General features: G+C 44.5%; 1 protein-coding gene across 1 annotated transcript in view; it reads right to left on the bottom strand.

Moving 5' to 3' along the window:
* Positions 1–4,594: 4,594 nt before the first annotated feature.
* The window catches only part of LOC147703693 (syntaxin-1B), a 410,801-nt gene continuing 394,676 nt past the window's right edge, over positions 4,595–20,719 (bottom strand). Inside the window, exon 10 of the mRNA XM_086932048.1 lies at positions 4,595–6,705. Within this exon, the coding sequence (XP_086788174.1) occupies positions 6,625–6,705 (81 nt within the window). The 3' untranslated portion in view covers positions 4,595–6,624. The remainder of the gene's footprint in view (positions 6,706–20,719) is intronic.

Here is a 20,719-nt window from a genome sequence, read left to right as displayed (position 1 = left end):
TCCAAAAGAGCAAAGGTCACTGAGCTTCCCATGAGGAAGGAAGAGATGCGAGCAGTCAGACATGGTCTTGCAGACTGGGAGCCACCCAGGATGGTGCGTGGGGCATGATATGACAACATCATAACTGCGACTGTTTCTTGAGGCGGCCCTTGATGGTGAGAGGGGCATGGGGTGATGTCTTGGTAAAGGCTGTTGGGACTTGGGGCTGCCAACCATAATAGCAAGGTGTGGCGTCATCGAAAAGGCAACTGTGGCTTGTTATGTGTAAAAGGCAGGAGTATCAGGGATTGAAATCATTACAAATGTCAGAGTGGGGGCCGAAAGTGATGCCATGGCTCAGTCTATTGTGACCTCGGGCTGTAGAAGATGGTTTGAAAGACATGAACTAATGTGGTTTTGGCATAGAGTTTCCCAATAAGGTGCTGTATGCATGAAGTGATGCAACATAGTGGGCTTTGTAAAGTGGTCAGAAGATGCAGGAAGGTGTGTCCCTGTGCATTCACAGACATAAACCTTTACAGGGCCATGTGCTGTTGTTTTCAAAGTTAGTGATACAGAAAGTGACATCAAGCTAAGCGCTGGGTGGTTTGAGTATTCCAAGGATAAGATGGCACTTTTTTTATACACAGAAGAAAGCTTTTCCTATGCCACGCGGAGACCTTTCATTGAGTCCAGTGCTTTCGCCTTATATGCCTGATTGACTTGTGAATCCATCAGCTTTGTTGTACCCTGTTACCCCCTTGCTTTCATGGCCCGTGTTCGTGTAAGCTCCAAATGGAAGAATTCCTGCCCACTCTCGATGCCACTATTGCTTTTGTTACATTAGGTTCTGAACCGTCTGCTTTTACCCATATATGACTTCCATTTCTGGAGTCTATGCCAGACTGTAAGTGTCCTATTCACCTCCCCCTGATGCTTGTATAACTTGTGTCACAAGACACTGACATCTTTTCACCCTCAAGTCTGTGTAACTTTGGTTACTGAGAGATTTATTGCCAGTAGGCCCTACTTTTCCAAAGAAAGAGTTTAACCAAGGAACAGGAAGGACAGCTTGAAAAAAGATGGAATGAAAAGGATCAAAGTTACACTCCTGTGAACGTGACGCTCCTGCACTGGTATCTTTTATATAGTTACCTGCGCTTTGGAAAAGACTATTGGTTACACGTATAACAAAGTTCATACCTTTTGGATCTTTTTCTCTCTGCAGGCCTTATGTGAGTGGAAGTGCAATGGATATCAACTAGAGGTAATAAGGGATAGCAACTTCTACCCAGAGACTTTTGTGATGTCAACTAGAGGTAATAAGGGATAGCAACTTCTACCCAGAGACTTTTGTGATGTCAACTAGAGGTAATAAGGGATAGCAACTTCTAGTCAGAGACTTTTGTACTCCTGACACGGCCTTGCTACCACTGGTTCCATGGGGCTATGAGGGCAGCGATAGGATCAGGAAATAAGGAAGGCTTTAAAAACCTTGTTACTGCCTGCTGTTTCAACTAGTTGACCCTCACCAGCATACAAGAGGCTGAGCTAAGCTTGGTACAAAGTGCCATACATGTACTGTCACCGGAGGGTCAAGAGATGCATGATGTCGCTAGTTCCAATTTAGCGAATGAACATCTATGGTGGCTTCTTTGATTGTGTTGAATTAAACCAAACCACATTAAATTAGGACTTGACAATAAGGCAGAAGGAGTTGCATGTGAACCTTTGAAATACAGAAGCTCCATTAAAGGTAATATATTCTTAAGTGGTACATTTTTTTAGATTCACATGATTTATTGGACCAGATTACTAAGCAATATTTACCCAGGGAGCTGGATAATAAGACTGCCGAACTCGAAAACCTTTTTTATGATAAGTTATAAAACTTGAACCTCTTCATGTTGCTGATGTACATATTTGATTGTGATAAGTATGTTGCACAAACTTTCCGTTGCCACTGCCTTATGTCTCACTGAGTGTGCAGAGGCTCTGTGCTGGATGTCTTTGTTTTGATTCAGTACGACACTCTACATCCACAACCTAGCAATCATCTTCCCATCCTTTGATTAAGCAGCACTTTTCTGTTTGTATTAGCAACTGCACTAAAGTAATGCTTGGTTGTTTGAAAGTTGTATATTCTGTTCACATTATATTGGAAAGGTATTTTCACCTCTAGGGAATTTGTAGCTTTGCCTGTAGGACTCAAGTGCCTTAGAAAAAACTGGTAAGTAGACTGTCTGATTGATGTGAACAACCCAACACTACTTTTGGTAAACATTTTGCTATGCGTAGTATACAGAGGTGAAAGTAATATTATTGCTCGTCATTAGATAGAGATTTCTGTTGGCAAATGACGGAATAATGTCAGTTTTTCGTATTGTTTCTTGTTTCCAAAGCATTCTGCTGGCACAAATAAGCCCTGCAAACTTTGTGGAATTAGCATGTTACCTGTAATAGTAGTTCGGGCAACAATGCCCTCTGGGCTGGACTAGCTGTTTTGCCGCTGTGGTATTTTCCTTGTGGACTGCGGCATAGGGCTACATTCAGAGTTGGATTGGCTACCACGAGCCAATCAAGAAAGCCCAAGGATCCCCTTATAACATCCCAAAGTGGGATTGGTTTGAAGATGTGGTATTTACACAATGGAAATTGCTGAAAGGCAGTGAAGTGCTATACAGACTCAGAGCTAAGGATCCACTTAACGAGTGACCGCACGGGTAGCTGGGTTCTGGCAGTGAACTGTTACTGGCCATGATGAAATGTTCTTTAAAGAGGTGTGTCTTCAGGTCTTTCCGAAATTGGAGCAGGGTCTGAGGTGGTCGTGATGGATACAAGAAATGATGGGGATGACAAAAGTAAAAGAAATCTAAGAACAAAAATGCTACAATAACTCATCTCTTCTGACTAAAGCATCACACCTAAAACCACCACTTTTCATTATAAGAGTTCAGACTAAAGATGTACAAGGAATGGCGTCCACTGGGTTTTTGAAAATTCTGCTTGGATGATCCATGCTGTGCAGACTTTGAAAGAAGGGGGACATTTTCTGAGCAAAGGCTCCAGGCATTTGTATTATGCAGAAATCTTAAAAAAAAGGGTTGCTCCTGCAGGTATCTGTGGGCCAGCCAGAGGTTGGTGGGATAAAAAATGTACAGTTTACCTTCCAGGTACAACATCCATATGGGGCAGGAACGGTCAGTGGTCTGGAAGCAAGGGGTAGAATGTGTCACTAGACTAGACCATTTCTTCCCCCACGTTCTGCCGAGGTGTTTGTCTAGTCCGATGAACCCAACCTTTACAAGTAAGGTGGGAGGAACAATAGATTTATTTTTCGATCCATAGACCAAGTGCAAGATCTCTTCTATGTCAGGGTGTAAATACGTATCTGGCAGACTGAGCTGTCATCCTTGCAGTCCTGATTAGGTTTGTTTCTACCTAAATTCCAAGACATCAAGAACCATTTTCCTAAGTTTATGGCTGCCAGATTGTGGTGGAAGATGTCCTTATTGCCTCTCAAAAGAAAACATGGATGCCTCCACAGGTTCTTGTAACTGCTCAAGTAGAACTACAAGTTTGGAAGTAGCAAGGGAGGTAATGACAAAGTGTACAACAATGTCCCTTACTAGTCTATCAAACAACAGTAATATTTCTTCTAAAAATATATGCTTGGTTTAAATAACAGAAGGAGATCTGAATCAAGGAATGCTTAGCAGTTGTGCAAAACAGAAACTAAAATTGTCACCGCATGCTTAGGTTAAACTGCTGTCTAGCCACTGGCTGCTGAGTAAAAAAAATCCAAAGGTCTTGCCATGTTAAAAAAAAGAACTTTGTTATATGTTTAAAGAATAGTTTATCGAATGATTGCCCGCCAGATCCTAAAGCACCATCAAAACGATCATCTTAATAATAGGAAGATATAATTGTGAAGTGGGAATCAAACAGCTCCTCCCTTAGTTGACCTGTTGTTAATGTTGAAACCCATATCAATATTCATATTTGAGAGTGCACAAAGGACTGGTAGGTTCATGAACACCCATACAAATTGGCATAGTTTACACAAGAAAATACATTGCAAAAACACATTAGCTAATAATAAGCCTGTAAAAAATCAAATGTCAAAAAAGGTATCCCTTTTGTGAGGGTGGAGGTATTGCCTTTAGTCAACCTAGACAGAAAACAGACACACCCTTCCATGAAGGAAACTGAGTAAATGTGTTGTCACTCCATTTAAGGGCTTTGTGCAGGCTGTAAAATAAACTTTGTTTTTAAGCTTTATTTATCGCCTTAACTCAATCACCAAAAGAGTTATTAAAATTGTGTTTCAAATGCATACATTTATGTACATGTGTTGCATGTTTTCCCTTGTATTACTTAATATTTTGTTTGCGTTCTTGATTATGTGTGGTTTAAATAAACTGTAAAGAGAAAATATTAATTTATAGTTTAGGAAATCTTTGATTTTTTACCCTATGATAAACATGAATATATCTTTCAATCAAAAAATAAATTAATGAATTGCAATAAATTAGAGTGTATTAATGTTAGCAAATACTCCACAGACTACAGTTTACCATCTACATTTAAACAATACACGGCTCAATTACCAAACTTTGTTTTTTTGTTCATATTTCTTTTGATTTCGTTTTTTCTTTTTGTTGTAAAAAAGAGCAGTAAATCGAAGTTCAGTTTAGTAGGACAGCAGCTGGCGCCGATGGGACCCTTGGTTTTTGGGGTTGCTATTTGGCTGAGACCGACATTCAGAATGTTTTGGGTCATACGTTTTGTTTAAAGTCTCCTTCTGTAGGGGCTTTTTGGTTTCCAATTAAAATTGGAACTTTAAAAATATGCCAGTATGCCCTTATTGTATGGCATATACTTCAAGAATAAAAAGAAATTATATATTACATTTGACCGCTGTTAGCTCGTAAATATAAGGGTTTTCAAAACCCATAATTCTCCAGTAATATATAATTCATTAGAATTATGAATTTTCATCCAACAGGAAAAATGCACAAAGTTTAACATTCATTTTATTGTCCTGTAATGCAATATTGGGGTTCCTGTGACATTTGAAAACCAGGTGGCGTTGGCCTCTCAGTTTTTATGTCACTAAACCCCCTCAATGGCATTGATGGACCATAAAACACAGTTATGTGTTAAATATTCTTTCTCTCTGTCTCCCCCCATAATCTTTATTATCATTGTGGTTGTATGTTATCTTGTGCACTCATAGGCCCCAAAAGCCAGCCTTAAGTAAAACCCTCCTCAAACAAAGAGGAGAGTTATGTTGTTCAGTAAAGTGTGATGTGGCTGCTCTGTGAGGGTGAGAGGGAAATGCAGGTTATCCCTTAGAGACTGACAGAGTATTTTCACAAAACAGCGCCACTTGCAGCCAACCCCTGACCAAGAGCAGCCATCGTTGGTCCAGGCAGAACTCACTGTAAACACAGATAAACCCAAGAAAATACATTCTTTAAAAACGGACTTACAAAAAACACCCAAACATTAAAAAAATAATCTCCACAAGATACTGTAAAACGCACAACAAAGGAAATTCATCAACAATATTTTTTCAAAAAGGTTACTAAAAAAATAATACTTGTGCATGCAAGTTCTTGAAATCCCCCCACAATGCACAGCATCTGTAGTTGTCCTGGTTTCCCTTGCTAAATAGGCCTAGGACAACACAAAACAAAATGCTTCGATGTGGTTTAAAATCCTGATATGGTCCACTTTGACCCTCATTGGCTGGGGAGTTAGTTGAAAGCTTTGTGCCATTGCCTTCAGATCGCTTTTCTGCTAAAGGTAAAAATGGCTGCCTAATGGGACTTGCATAGTCTCATCTATAGGAAATGAGCATGTATTTGGATAGCGACTTCCTCTGCAATCCATCTTTTTCCATTTCCACGTGGCGTGGCCATATTGGAATCAGTGCTAGATCTATTTACTGCAATGGGATACTGAAATTAAAACCTCCTTCTCTATGTTAAATAATTCATAAAAATGCACATCTCTTATTGATTTAACAAGCACAACAGTTGTCAACACTTCCAATAAAAGAATAAATTAAAATAAACAGAGCCTTATGATTCTTTATATGGAAATATTGATAATGACTGATATTGGATACTCAAAGTTCTATAGCTATTTTTGTAATTGAATAATAAGTGTTGTCAGATATTCTTAGATAATACTAAAATCAGATGTATCCACCAGAACATCAGCGTTGCAGATAGAACATAGTTTTAGAATTTAGAAATATGCTTTTTAAACGTATCTGAAAATGTGTCCACATGTGTTGCAGTTAAATTCCAGGATGGATTGCATATGAACAAGCAGCTATAATTGTCATTTATATGCCTTGCCTCAATCCCATTTTCTATGGTCTCATTAGGCCACACTCTAGCCTTCAACCGAAGAGCACTGCGTCCCACTTCCTGTGATGTCACTCTTGGCCCTGTGACATCATAGGAAGCTCTACTGGCAAGCCACTTCCACGCCACACAGGACAAGCTATAAACTTTGATTTACTGATCAAATAAAGGGTTAACTTTAGGTAGCTGGAACCTGTGCTGTGTATGTTCACTGCATGTACATTGATTTGATTTTTTTGTAATTAACATTATTATTTTTTTAAATTTACAATCCAAGTGTCCCCCCAATTGAAGATGCTAGTACTACTCCCAGCACTACACAGCAAATAATGATCATAATTTTCTTCTACATTACCCAAGAGTCCATGAAGCAAAGTGGAAAAGAAAAAGAAGATAAAAATAATGTTAGGAAATGTAGCATTTAACAGTGCTAGACATTAAACAATTAAAATTATAACCAACCCAGGAGTCACACCAACAAAGCATTTCCAGAGGCTTTCATTACGGTGTGAAAGTGCTTATTTCAGTTTAATAAAGGATGCTTTAGAACATGAACATCTTGTCATATTGTTTCAGTGACAAATTATGTTCTGTAAAACGTTTAAAAAGGTATTAGGAAAAAGTGGAAAGGAAATGTGTTCATGAAACTGCAAAGACATTAAGGCAGAGCATGCAATCACTTTGTTTCGAAGGTTGGCAACTTTAGAATAGTTCCCTTGATTATTGTAAGTATTCTAATACAGAATCATCCCAAACCTTGATAAGCCAACCAACGACTTTTCCATCTTTCTTTGGCAAATATTTTAAAATGGGGGCAGAGAATAGGTACATCTTAGGGGGAAGTGAGGCCATGGCGGCCCACATCATTGAGGCTGCATGAGCACTGTAGCAGCTCTAAGAAGTACAGCCATTCGAAAACTTTATTTCGGCCACCTCGGGCCATAGATGTACAATAATACAATCATACAAACAACAAACAAGTTATTAAATAGCAGAAAATAATACAATACAATCATGTATTCTGCATTTTTTCCAATTTAAAAATGTAATTCAGCCATCCCTAGATAAAAACAGCTTCAAAATCGTTGAAAGTTATCGATATTAAAAAAATTAATTAATAAGTGCTACAAGTAACCACATTATAAATGCCTCCATGAATTTCTCCTAACAGACAGGCAAACATACGCTCCACAGATGATTATTTTAGAAAAAATCCTACGCTTGTGCCACATCCCATTCAGAAAGCGCGAGATGGCAAAAACAATAGGGGGATGGTATCATACTTTAAAATCCTAAGGGCTTGAAAACAGTGTCTAAATCCTAGATTTCTACAAATTGGAATTACCCATCATTTGCGGGATACATAATAAGCAGGGCATAGGAAAATCACATGATTTTCAGACTCTATCTTATGTTTACACGCGGGCATTCCTGATTCTTGTCATTGTCCCATTTACTGGTGAACGACATAAGAGGGAGAGTCCCAAATCTGAATTGCATGCATAATTTCCTTGCCAGGGGAGGATGGATCAAACCTAAAAACTCTCCTTTTTTATATTCTGCTTTCACCTGTAGAAACTCTGTTGTCAAGCGACCAACAGTGAAACTTACTTGGAGGATTGACAAGTTGTGATACCTACAATGTCGCGCCAGTTCTACCCTAATTATTATTGAGCACGCTATATCCGGTGCTTCCCAGAGTTCTTGCCTTCCTATTCTGGTACTAGGAGCCCTTATGTGGCTAAGCCAAGGGATCTTACTAATCAGGGTGGGCAAAACATCACTGAGTTTGTCTCTATAAGGAGACAACCCTGGTGTTACCCATAGCCTTTGCCAGTACATGAGGGGTCTTAGAGCAATAACTTCATCAATGGGTAATAGCCCTAAATCCATGCGGAGGGGAACTAGAGGTGTGCTAGGTGGAAGTCCCACCAAATTCCTCATGAAAGAATGCTCTACTTTCATAAGGTTAGAGGGCCTACAATGTCCACACAATTCAGCCCCATAGAGGGTGGCCCCCCCTAGCCTGCACTTTATAGATTTCAATAATATGGGCTGCTGGCTTAATCGTGGCCAGTCTATACATTTTCATTATCCACCCCGCTGTTTGGGTTAGTTTTAGGTTTGCCCTGGCCAGTTGGGTATCCCACTCCAGGTGTTCAGATAAAGTGATACCCAAATACTCAAAAGTCTTCACTCTCTGCAGGGGAATGCCGTCTAACGATGGGTTCGAGCGAGTGATCCTGGGGGGGTTGAAGATCATAAATTTAGTTTTAGATAGGTTGATCTCAAAGCCTCTCAAGATGCAAAAGTCAGCGAAGCCATCCTGAATGCGTTGAATGCCCGTTGATGTTTTGGACAACAACAAAGTGTCGTCCGCAAACATCAACGCGGGCACCCTCCCCGAGACTAACCTTGGAGCATCACTATCTTTAACACCAAGTAGATGGTCAATAAGTCCATTGATGTAAAGGCAGAATAGGGTGGGGACCAGGACACACCCCTGGCGAACCCCCTGTTTCACTGGAAAACGTGCTGACAATTCCCCAAGTTTCCCGCATCTAACTTGGGCGTAGGTCTCCCTGTGCGACCTCACTAACATCCAAGAGGTACGGTGGGATCCCAAGGTCACACAGTACTTTCCACAGTTTTTCTCTAGGAACTAGGTCGAAGGCAGACTTCAGATCGACGAAGATGAGGTAGAGGCTGCCACCCTCTACACTCTCCGTCTTCCAGTAAAGGACCTGAAGTCTAAATATCTGGTTAATAGTTGATATACTCGACCTGAAGCCTGCCTGATAAGGACTCAGGATCTCCATCTCCTCAATCCAGCCCTGAATTCTATCTAAAATGACCCGCCCCATACGTTTTTGAGTTGTGTCTATTAGGCTAATAGGCCTACAATTGGACGATAGGAGAGGGCAACCTTTTTTGTGTATGGAGACTATCTCGGCCCCACCCCAAGTATCCAGCGGATCCATACCCTTTAGGATAGCATTAAACAGGGTACACAGATACGGACCCCAAATTTTCGGTTCCATCCGGAATAGGTCCCCGGGTAGCTTATCTAAACCTGGCACTTTATTAGGTTGTAGCTTATCAATGGCGGATTCTACTTCGCCTAAGGTGATCTCCCAAACCCCTTCCAATCGATACTCATGGAAGGGGTTTGGCGAAGGAGAGAAGGTACCCTCTTTGCCCTGATCACCATACAAAGCCCCGTTCTAGGGCAAGTCGCCCCCCCCCCCTACTCCCAGAAGCACAGCAACACACAGCAACATTATGCAGGGATACGCATGATATGAGCAGGGCTGGACTGCAGGTTGCTGCTCGAGCTGTCCTGGGAGGCGGGGAGGGGTGGATGCAAGAAGCACCGCTACAGCTTTTCTTGCAGGGGACGATATTGCAGTACTTCTGCAAAACCAGCCCCCTGTAAGAAAAGTGGACCCCGCGGACACAAAACCAGCCCCCACCTTTCCGGCCCACCGGGGAAATGCCTGCTACGGCAAGTCCGGCCCTGGGTATGATTTGCTTCTATATGTTTTCTGATGGACTCAAGCTATGAAATACTCTTTTGTCTTTTACCAAAGGTACTTCCAGGCGTGGAACTTTCAGAGAACAATTGTCTTTGATCTGAAACACCACGGATGCTCTTGTAAGGTGGCGCCACCTACTCGACTGCTTCCGCACACTAGTGACTCTGTACTGCAACCCGCAAGTGCGGCCAAACATAATGGAATGCCGCAGCAAGTCAACCAGGAGAGACTTACACCTTCTAAGGACCCAATGTCGTTGCAGAATTCTTCCCAGCGGGTATTTGTACCTTGAAGGGGAAACACAGGGTAGGCCGAGAGCCAGGCAAAGGCAGTCAAAACTTTCTTTCTCACAGTCAGACTCACAGTACTTTACCGGGTAGAGAAGAATGAAAAAGTCAATTAAACCAGTCTGACTTCCCTTAGAGGGAGGATGAGGATTTGCTATCTCTAAAGCAAAGACTTATCATTAGGAGGGCCCAAGGGATGAGGAGGGATGGCAGAAGGTTTTGCCAGGCTGGAATCAATAACTTTGACGAGTGACCCACAGGATGAGGACTTGTTACAAAGTTTAGAAAAATTTCCTTCAACAAAAGACAAAGGGCCAGATGTATGATCCTATTTTCTATGCGCAAAAGGGTTTGCAACCCGTTTGCGCATGCAAAATGTGAAAGGGCTATGTACAATTCCTAAATAGCGAGTTGCAATTTATTGGCCACTCGCTATTTAGGAATTACGAGTCGCTATTAGGAAGGGGCGTTCCCTTCCTAATAGGGCTCGCTACCCGATGTATGAATGTTTTGGGACCATCCATTGCCATTAGTGGTATTAGCGTCATTCACTAATAGGGTAGGTTCCTACTACAATCTGTAAACAAACATTGTTGTGGCACTAGTGGGAGACCAGGAAATAAGTGTGGTCTGTCCTGCTTTCTGACAAACCTGGTGTTGTTCATGGGGCATGCAAGCCAGTGTGTTCCTCAGGGTACTGAATCTGATCATGACTCTTCAGGGCTGGCTATATTGAACGGTATCCTATACCCAGTGAGCCATTCAATAAACTTTGGTCGATTTTATGTTTTAAAACCGTAAACTTGCTCAGTAAAAATGTAATTGTTTACTCAATTATACATACAGACATGTTACATACAATGTTACATACAAACTTTTTGCTAAAATAGGATTGATAAAATACTCAAATCATGTATAAAAGTCTATGCATGGGTATCCTACAGTCTATTAAGCCATGTAGGTCTTTAGGGAAGCCAGCAGGGGAGGCTCTTGCTCAGGAACTGAGGAGTATCACCCCACCGGCTGCGAGTGCAGCCGGCAAACACAAATAAATTAAATGGCATACCAATGCCATTTTATTTATTTGCCACCGCACCGGCTCGCGCTGTGTACAGCGTGAGAGTGGCGGGTGGGGCTGAATCCTGCAAATGCGGGATTACAGCACTAATCTACAGTGTGCATGACAGATTGACTGACCGTATTGCAATGGCTATCCCGACATGTGCACTGTAGACCGAGCAATCCAAAGGTTGTGTAACAGCCTGGGGATTACTGGCACAGGCCCCACCAACTTGGACCCCCTTCCAGTGGCTACCCTCATAAGTTCTCCCTTAATATGTCACAATATTTCTGTAAAGGCCCTCTTAATTTCCAAATCTCCTGCATTCTCATCCAGACAGATTTTTAGGTGAGATTTGATAGCTCCAGTTATCTTGGTTTAAACCTAACACTCTGGGTTAACCCGAACCCACCTTTTATGTAGCCATTAGTTCTAATCACCTTTATCTCACATAATAAATGTGAGGGCTTGGACAATTTTCTCCATAAAGCAGTTCCTGTCTCAATGCTTTGTGAATTATGGTAACTTAAGCAATTTGTGTGTGTCTGGAAGTTGTGAACAAATGGGGCCAGGCTGTCAGTCACTAACATACAGTCCATAGTGCTCCCTTCTCTACCAGTATGTGTGTGGCAGAATTGAGCAGTGGGGACACTCACTTCCTTTTCATAAACGAAATTATACTTGGCAAGTAAATGATTAATCAAATTACTGTAACCATCATGTATGAAGTGTGTCTGCCCATTAATTTCTATGCCACAAAATCTGCACACCTCTCAGGTTGATAGTCGGCACAGGTGTGGGTGTCGAAGGGCCCTCCCCAAAGCACATATAATTCATGACTTTCTTACGTTTCAGTGGCTCTAGATCATTATTCAACCTGCATAAATTATCTGATTTCTTTGCATTGAACACATTGTTATAAAAGTTTACAAATCCCAGGCAATAACACCAGGGTCTCACTAAGCAGATGACTTGATAGGGTGACTAGCCAGATAATGTAAATACCCTCCCTTGTACCAAGGGAGAAATATGAATCGGCTGTCCACCTTTAGCTCTGCCTGAACTGAAGCATATAGCTGTCAAATGATAGGTCATATAACCATTAATGTGCAAGCTTTCAATTGCCCAGGAGGTGATATAACCATTAATGTGCAAGCTTTCAGTTCCCCAGGAGGTTATATAACCATTACTATGGAAGCTTTCAGTTGCCCAAGAGGTCATATAACCATTAATGTGCATTGTTTCAATTGCCCAGGAGGTGATATAACCATTAATACGCAAGTACGGAAGATCATCATCTCTTTCGAAACAGTGATATTCCTGGAAAGCTGGAAGCACGCCGAAATCAACTCCCTCCTCAAAAAGCCCAAGGCGGACCCCAAGGACCTCAAGAACTTCCGGCCCATCTCCCTGCTCCCGTTCCCGGCGAAGGTCATCGAGAAAATCGTCAACATGCAACTGACCCGCCATCTCGAAGACAACAACATCCTGGACCCGTCCCAATCCGGTTTCAGATGAAACTACAGCACCGAGACAGCCCTCATCGCCGCCACAGACAACATCAGGCTCCAATTAGACAACGGCAAAACATCTGCCCTCATCCTCCTGGACCTCTCGGCCGCCTTCGACATGGTCTGCCATCGCACTCTAAAAACATGCCTCCAAGAAGCCGGTATCCAAGAGAAGGCCCTCGACTGGACCACATCCTTCCTCTCCGACAGATCCCGAGCGTCCGCCTCCCACCTTTCCGATCCGAAGCCTCCGACATCATCTGCGGCGTCCCCCAGGGCTCCTCCCTCAGCCCGACGCTGTTCAATATCTACATGGCCCCCCTCGCACAAGTGGCCCGCCACCACAACCTCAACATCATCTCCCACCCTGACAACACTCAGCTCATCCTCTCCCTCACCAAGGACCCATGCACCGCAAAAATCAGCATCCACGACGGAATGAAGGTCATCGCCGACTGGATGAGGAGCAGCCATCTGAAACTGAACTCGGACAAGACGGAGGTCCTCATCCTCGAACCCAACCCCTCAGCCTGGGACGATTCCTGCTGGCCAACCACTCTGGGGACAGCACCGACACCCACTGACCACGCACGCAATCTTGGATTCATCCTCGACTCCTCCCTCTCCATGTCCAAACATGGTGGCCATCTTTGTACATGTATACAAATATTAATGCATGCAGTGTATAAGGTATTAGAATTCCAGCGTGCAAATAGACTGGTAAGTGTGGGGAAGAAAACAAGTTACTTACCTGTAACTGTAGTTCTCTAGTATTGGACACTTTCATATATTCACATGCTTGAATCATTCCCCCTCATTGAGATGGGAGTCCCCGGTATATCAAAAAAGCAATGCTTAAATCAATACAAATCAGAAAAAAAATCCTAGGCCCATTTCAGTTTTGTAATCCATAACTCTCGTTTTGTAAAAGAGACCAACAATAATCCTTGAACCAATCAGGACCCTTCACCCTCTAGAACACTCCTGAGAGAACCTTAGACCTTCAGATATTCCGAGCACTCGTGCTCAAGATAACCCTGTGCAAAAATCCAAAGGTGAGCCTCTCAGGAGGGTAGGGAGGGTCGCATGTGAACCTATGAAAGTTTACAATACTGGAGAAGTACAGTTACACGTAAGTAACTTGTTTTCTTTTCTCCAGTATTGGAACTTTCATAGATTCACATGATTGAATCAGAGTAGTTAGCAGTATGTAGCACATTTTATTCTGCATGAACCTGAACATATGCAAGAGTGTGCTTTAAATTGTCCATTTGTAGGGAGGTACAGCTTTACCTGAGAAAACCATCAAACTCACAATCATTATGTATTCCATACTTAACCTCTATAATTGTAAACATCACAGAGAATAGACAGTTCTTTTGGAAACCACAACATTATAAATCCCTACACAATGAGAAATGCATTTATATTAAAAATGTGCACATTCTAACAGGAAAAAGGAAGGAGGGAAGAAAGAGAGAGCTCGCCGTCAATGGAAAAGGTTTCTCAGCACCGCCTGTCCCACTGCCACATCATTGTCAGGGGCTGCATCCAGGTGTGTGTACTCTTCCAGGTAGAAGACGTGCATATATTCTGGATAGGTACTCCAGCAAACAACGCAGTGGATGTAGATACTGCTCTCGTCGAATGAGCATGAACCCGTGCTCCCAAAGTCTTCTCTGCTGCTTGATGGCAACATTGGATTGCACTTGAGATCCATTGAGCAATTTCTCTTTTGGAAAGAGGATAGCCCTGTCTGGGTGCACTGAAGGATACAAAGAGCTGTGATGATTTACAAAAATCGTTTGTTCCTTGTAGATAAAATTTCAGACAATGCTGGATATCCAGCGAATGGAGAGCCCTCTCCGCTGCCGTAGTCGTTTGAGGAAAGAATCTCTTTAGGATAAGAGGCTCATTCAAGTGAAAGTCTGATGGTACTTTGGGTATAAACTTTTGATTCGTTCGAAGGACTATCCGATACTCTTTGAAGTGTAGAAAAGGTTACTGTATGGTCAGGGCTTGAATCTTCCCAACTCTCCTGGCCAATCTGAGTGCCAGGAGAAGAGCCACCTTCCAAGACATGAATTTTACCTCCCCCCTCTGAACTGGTTCAAAGGTATGCTTCATGAGTTGTGATAACACTATATTCAGCTGCCAGAGAGGTGGGGGAGGCTTAACTGGGGGAAAGGTATGAAATAATCCTTTCATGAACTGTTTTATGATTCTTTAAAACCACAATGATGGTCCTGATGAGGTCCTTCTATAACGGGATATAGCAGCTAGATGAACTTTTATTGACGCATGTGCTAATCCAGATTTCGCCAAAAGTAGAATGTAAGGAAGAATATCATGAAAAGCAGATCTTAGAGGATAAATATTAGACTCCAGGCACCATAAAGAGAATCTTCTCCATTTCATCCTGTACGTCTTATTCATACTCTGTGCTCTGGCACTTGAGAGACTATTCCGGCATTCAGATGGTAGTTTTAGATGTTGAAATTCACAATTTTCAGGAACCGTGCTGCTAAATGCAGTGACTGGGGGTCTGGATGAAGGACTTGTCCCCGCAACATCGTCAAGAGAGATGGAATGGGCTGAAAGAGAATCGGTTGAGTTTCCGACAGAAGGAGAAGCTCTGTGAACCAGTGTTGTCTTGGCCACCATGGGGCTATCAGGATCAGGATTTTGCACGGCTTTCTCTTGATCTTCATGAGAAGACGTGGTATGAGGGGAATTGGCGGGAAGGCGTAGGCAAAGACGCCTGATCTTGCCATCAAAAACGCATTACCCCAGGATTCCTGTTGGTGATGCCAACTTGCAAAGAAGCAGCATTTCTTGTTCTGAGCTGCCTCAAAGCGGTACACAGTTGGTTTGCCCCACTTTAGAAAGATACTGTCAAGGGTTTCCTGAATGATCTCCCACTCGTGGCAGGTTGACTTGAGTTTGCTTAATGTGTCTGCCTTGACATTTTGATCCCCCGGAAGGTGTTCTGCTTTTAGCGAGACTCCATTCTGAACTGCCCATTTCTAGATTCTATGGGCCTCCTTGGATAGGGGGAGAGATCTTGTGCAACCTTGCTTGTTGAGATAATGCATTCCTGTTGTGTTGTCTGTCCTGATCAGCGCATCTGAGTTCCTTATCCTCAGCAGAAAAGCCAGCAATGCTAATCTCACTGCCCTGACTTCCAATTGATTGATGTGAAGTTGTTGGTCTTGACTCTGCCAATGTCCACTGACCTGGAGGTCTTGAAGGAAGGCCCCATCCCCAACCTTCTAGGGAAGCATCAGTGGTGATGACCTGTGGAGCTGGCATGGTGAGAAAGGAATGGCCGACTGAGATATTTTGACGATGGTTCCACCAAGACACAGCTTGTATCATACCTGGTGTGATTGTGATGACATCCTCGAATGATCCCACAGCTTGACGCCATTGACGATCCAGTTCCTCCTGTAATGGACGCATCCTTAACCGGCAGAAAAGAACAAGAGGAATGCATGAAGACATTGTCCCCAGGAGTGACTTGTAGTGGCGTACTGAAAATGACTTTCTTCTTGCGAATGCTTGGGACAGAGAGATTAGCTTCTGCTGTCTCTCGAGAGAAGGAAACACCTTGTTTATTGTGGTGTCCAGCATTGCCCCAAAGAACGTAATGCTCTTGGAAGGATGGGAAGATGATTTCTCCTTGTTCAGAGTCATGGCCTAATTCTGCAAACAGTCCTGTGCATTCCACAGTGGACGACTGAGCAGCTGCGTGTGAAGGTGCTTTGATCAACCAGTCATCCAGGTATGGAAATACCTGATGCCTTTGTTTCCTCAGAACAACTGCCACTGGAGCCAGACATTTTGTGAAAATCCTTGAGGCTGACTTGAGGCCAAACGGCAGCACCTTGAACTGGTAATGGCTACTGGCTACGACAAATCGAAGGTACGGCCTGTGGGAGGGATGAAAATATGCATCTTGTAAGTCTAAGGTGGTCATATGATCACCTGGGTTTAGGAGTAGCAGAATATCCTGAAGGAAACCCATACGAAAGGACTTTTTTGATATAAGTATTTAGAGCTCTCAGATCCAGGATAGGAGCCATTGAGGAAAGTTCTAGCAAACCAGAAAGAAACAGGAGTAAAACCCTTCCCCCTCTGGGAGATTGGCACCGGTTCTATTGCTCCTTCTTGGAGCATTCTAAGAATCTCCAAGCGCATGAAATGTAGATGTTTGACTTTTTGGCATCCCGGAGGAGTACAGGGAGGGATCTGAAGGAACTCCAATATATGGCCAAATTGTATTAGATTGGGGACCCATCGGTCCGTGGTTATTTTCTGCCACTGGTAATGATGAAAATAAATGTGTCCCCCCAGGGGAACTTCTAGAGAGGAGGGAAAAAAATAGCCGGAGCCTGAATCTCGTCATTGACGTTGTGAGGTGTCTTTTCCCTGGTGACCTATTCTTCCTCTGGGGGCAGATTTAAAATACGCCCCTGACTGTTGCTGTCGTTGAACATACTGCTGACGGTATGGTTGGGAATATGTAGCTTAAGAGGGGTATCTGTATTGTTGGTATCCTCCTCTGTAGGATCAATCAATCAATCAGCGAATTTGTATAGCCCGCTACTCACCCGCTAGGGTCTCAAGGTGCTGGGGGGAGGGGGAGTCGCTACTGCTCGAACAACCAGGTCTTGAGTTGTTTCCTGAAGGAGAGATGGTCCTGGGTCAGCCGTAGGTGGGTGGGGAGGGAGTTCCATGTCTTGGCCGCCAGGTAGGAGAAGGATTTTCCTCCGGCGGTAGTTCTGCAAATTCGTGGCACGGTGGTGAGGGCGAGGCTGGCGGATCGGAGCTGGCGGGTGGGCGTGTAGAATGTGAGGCGGCTGTGGAGGTATTTGGGGCCCGTGTCGTGGAGAGCCTTGTGTGCATGGGTGAGGAGTCTGAACGTGATCCTCTTGCTGACGGGGAGCCAGTGCAGGTCTCTCAGATGGGCGGAGATGTGGCTGTGACGGGGGATGTCCAGGATGAGGCGTGCGGAAGCGTTCTGTATCTGTTGGAGTCTTTTCTGGAGTTTGGCTGTGATACCGGCGTAGAGGGTGTTCCCGTAGTCCAGTCGGCTGGTGACGAGGGCCTGGGGGACCGCCTTCCTGGTTTCGGTGGGGATCCACCGGAAGATCTTTCGGAGCATGCACAGGGTGTTGAAACAGGACGACGAGACGGCGTTGACTTGCTTGGTCATCGTGAGGGAGGAGTCCAGGATGAAGCCTAGGTTGCGTGCCTGGTCCGTTGGATTGGGGGCGGTGCCCAGGGCAGGGGGCGACCAGGAGTTGTCCCAGGCAGAGGGGGATGGTCCCAGGATGAGGACTTCCATCTTGTCTGAGTTCAGTTTCAGGCGGCTGAGCCTCATCCACTCCGCAACGTCTTTCATTCCTTCCTGGAGGCTGGCTCTGGCGGTGGCGGGGTTGTTGGTGAGGGAGAGGATCAGCTGGGTGTCGTCAGCGTAGGAAATTATGTTTAGGTTGTGTTGGCGTGCGATGGCTGCGAGGGGGCTCATGTAGACGTTGAAGAGGGTGGGGCTGAGCGAGGATCCTTGCGGAACGCCACAGATGACTTCGGTGGCCGCGGATCGGAAAGGGGGGAGGCGGACTCTCTGGGTTCTTTCGGCGAGGAACAAGATGATCCACTCCAAGACCGTTCCTTGGATTCCGGTGTTGCTGAGGCGCTGTATCAGGGTGCGGTGGCATACGGTGTCGAAGGCTGCTGAGAAGTCCAAGAGGATGAGGGCAGTTGTTTCCCCTTTGTCGAGCAGGAATCTGATGTCGTCGGTGACTACGATGAGGGCGGTTTCGGTGCTGTGGTTTGCTCGGAAGCTGGATTGCGAAGGATCGAGGGATCCGTTAGTCTCGAGGAAGGCGGAGAGTTGTTTGTTGATGGTCTTCTCAATGATTCTGGCAGGAAAGGGGAAGAGCGAGATGGGGCGGAAGTACTTGAGGTCCGTGGGGTCCGCGGTGGGTTTCTTCAGGAGGGCGTTGAGTTTGGCGTGTTTCCAGCTCTCCGGGAAGGTGGCGGATGCAAAGGAGCTGTTAATGATGTCCCAAGTTGGGTTGCGATGATGGAGTCGGCTTTGTTGAAGATCTGGTGTGGGCAGGGGTCGGTTGGGGAGCCGGAGTGGATGGTGTTCATCGTGCGGGTGGTGTCTTCGGTGCTGACCGGGGTCCAGGTGCGGAGGATGGTGGTGGGGCGCTGGTTCGGAGGTTGGGTGCGTGGTCTGTGCGCCGAAGCTGTTGTGTATGTCGGCGATCTTGAGGTGAAAGAACGAGGCGAGTGAGTCGCAGAGGTCTTGCGAGGGTATGATGTCGTTGTTGCAGGCGCTGGGGTTGGAGAGCTCTCTAACGATGCTGAAGAGTTCCTTGCTGTTGTGGGTGTTGTTGTCCAATCGTTCTTTGAATGTTGTCCTTTTGGTGGTGCGGATCAGCTGGTGGTGTTTGCGGGTGGCGTTCTTGAGGGCTGTCATGTTTTCAGTTGTCTGGTCGAGGCGCCAGGCTTTCTCGAAGACTGAAGCCGCCTAGCAGAGCGGACGCGTATTGGGAACTTTAACTCCTTCGTGATGATCGCATCATTCATCTGATTATGCACGGATAGCCCCATAAGAGGATACGAGGCATCGTTGCTCAAACTAATTTAACGGAGACATCTTTAGAGCCTAGTATTGGATATTGGAAAACAATACAAAGGGATCCTGATAATTAATAACAGTTGCCATTGAATAGGATTATACAAGGACTAATGCCAAAGGTTAATTTCAAATAGATATTCATCAAATACAAAAGAAGACCCCCTGACTGAATAGAACATCAGGATGTCTGACTCTTGAAGATCTGGCGCAACTACCCTTACCTGCCCCCGTCCTGAAGAAGACCCGCTAGAGACCCATAAATAAGGTGTCCCAGGGTCGAAACGTCGACAGACTCTTACAAAGGACCAGCCAACCATGTCCAACATACCACATCTATTGAATATAGTTTGTTGGTTTTGAGTGTCAGCAAAATAAGAATCGGCCTTTCTAATTCCTTCTTTTCCCTCTAAATATTTCCTCACACACGTGTATATAGATCACTTGATGTCACTGTGTCATATTTATTTCACACTATGTCACTTTGCTCACTAAACTGAATTGTTGCGCCGTATTTTGTAAATTTTTAATGCATATTCGAAGGTGTCAGTTGAGAAGAACAAACAAAACAATGAATGAAAAATAATTCAATGATTAAAATGTCGTACTGACCCTCTCCAGTGTTTGGCTTTGCACTTCTATGGCCTAATAGAGGCAGCATAATAAGTAGAAATGTTATGCCGATACTTTAGTTAAAGATAAATACATGATTTAAAGCAATTGTGTTCATACCCGACGGAGCCATTGTTGAAACTATTATTGTATTGCCCAGGTTCTGAGGGATACTGGGTTACCCCATAAGAAATTTCTCCTTTCTCGAGGGTGCGGCAGGTTTTCTTGGAGTATTTGAGGTCGTTGGTGAACCACAAGGCTTTCTTGCTGCCGGGTCTGCCGGGGCGGTTCTTCAGTGGTGCGAGTTCATCTGCGCAGTTGGTGAGCCACTGTGTGAGGTTGTGAGCTGCTTCGTTAGGGTCCATCGTGTTGGTGGGAGGGTGCTGGCTGAGGGAGGAGGTGAGCTAGTCGGCGGTGATCTTGCTCCAGCATCTTCGGGGAACCCGTTGCGGGTGGTGGTGAGTCGTGGTTCTCCTGAAGTTGAAGTGGACGCAGCTGCGATCTGTCCAGTGTAGTCCGGTGGAGTGGCTGAAGGAGATGTGGTTGCTGGAGGAGAAGACTGGGTCAAGCGTTTGGCCGGCGTAGTGGGTGGGGGTGTTCACCAGTTGCTTGCGTCCGAGGTTGGCGAGGTTATCCAGCAGGGTGGTGGTGTTGCTGTCATTGTTGTTCTCCAGGTGGAAGTTGAGATCCTCTAGGAGGATG

This window comes from Lissotriton vulgaris, chromosome 7, assembly GCF_964263255.1.
Source record: "Lissotriton vulgaris chromosome 7, aLisVul1.2, whole genome shotgun sequence".
In the NCBI taxonomy this organism is placed as follows: Eukaryota; Metazoa; Chordata; class Amphibia; order Caudata; family Salamandridae; genus Lissotriton; species Lissotriton vulgaris.
The sequence above is the reverse complement of the archived record's forward strand: the minus strand, read 5'-3'. Positions and strand labels throughout refer to the sequence as shown.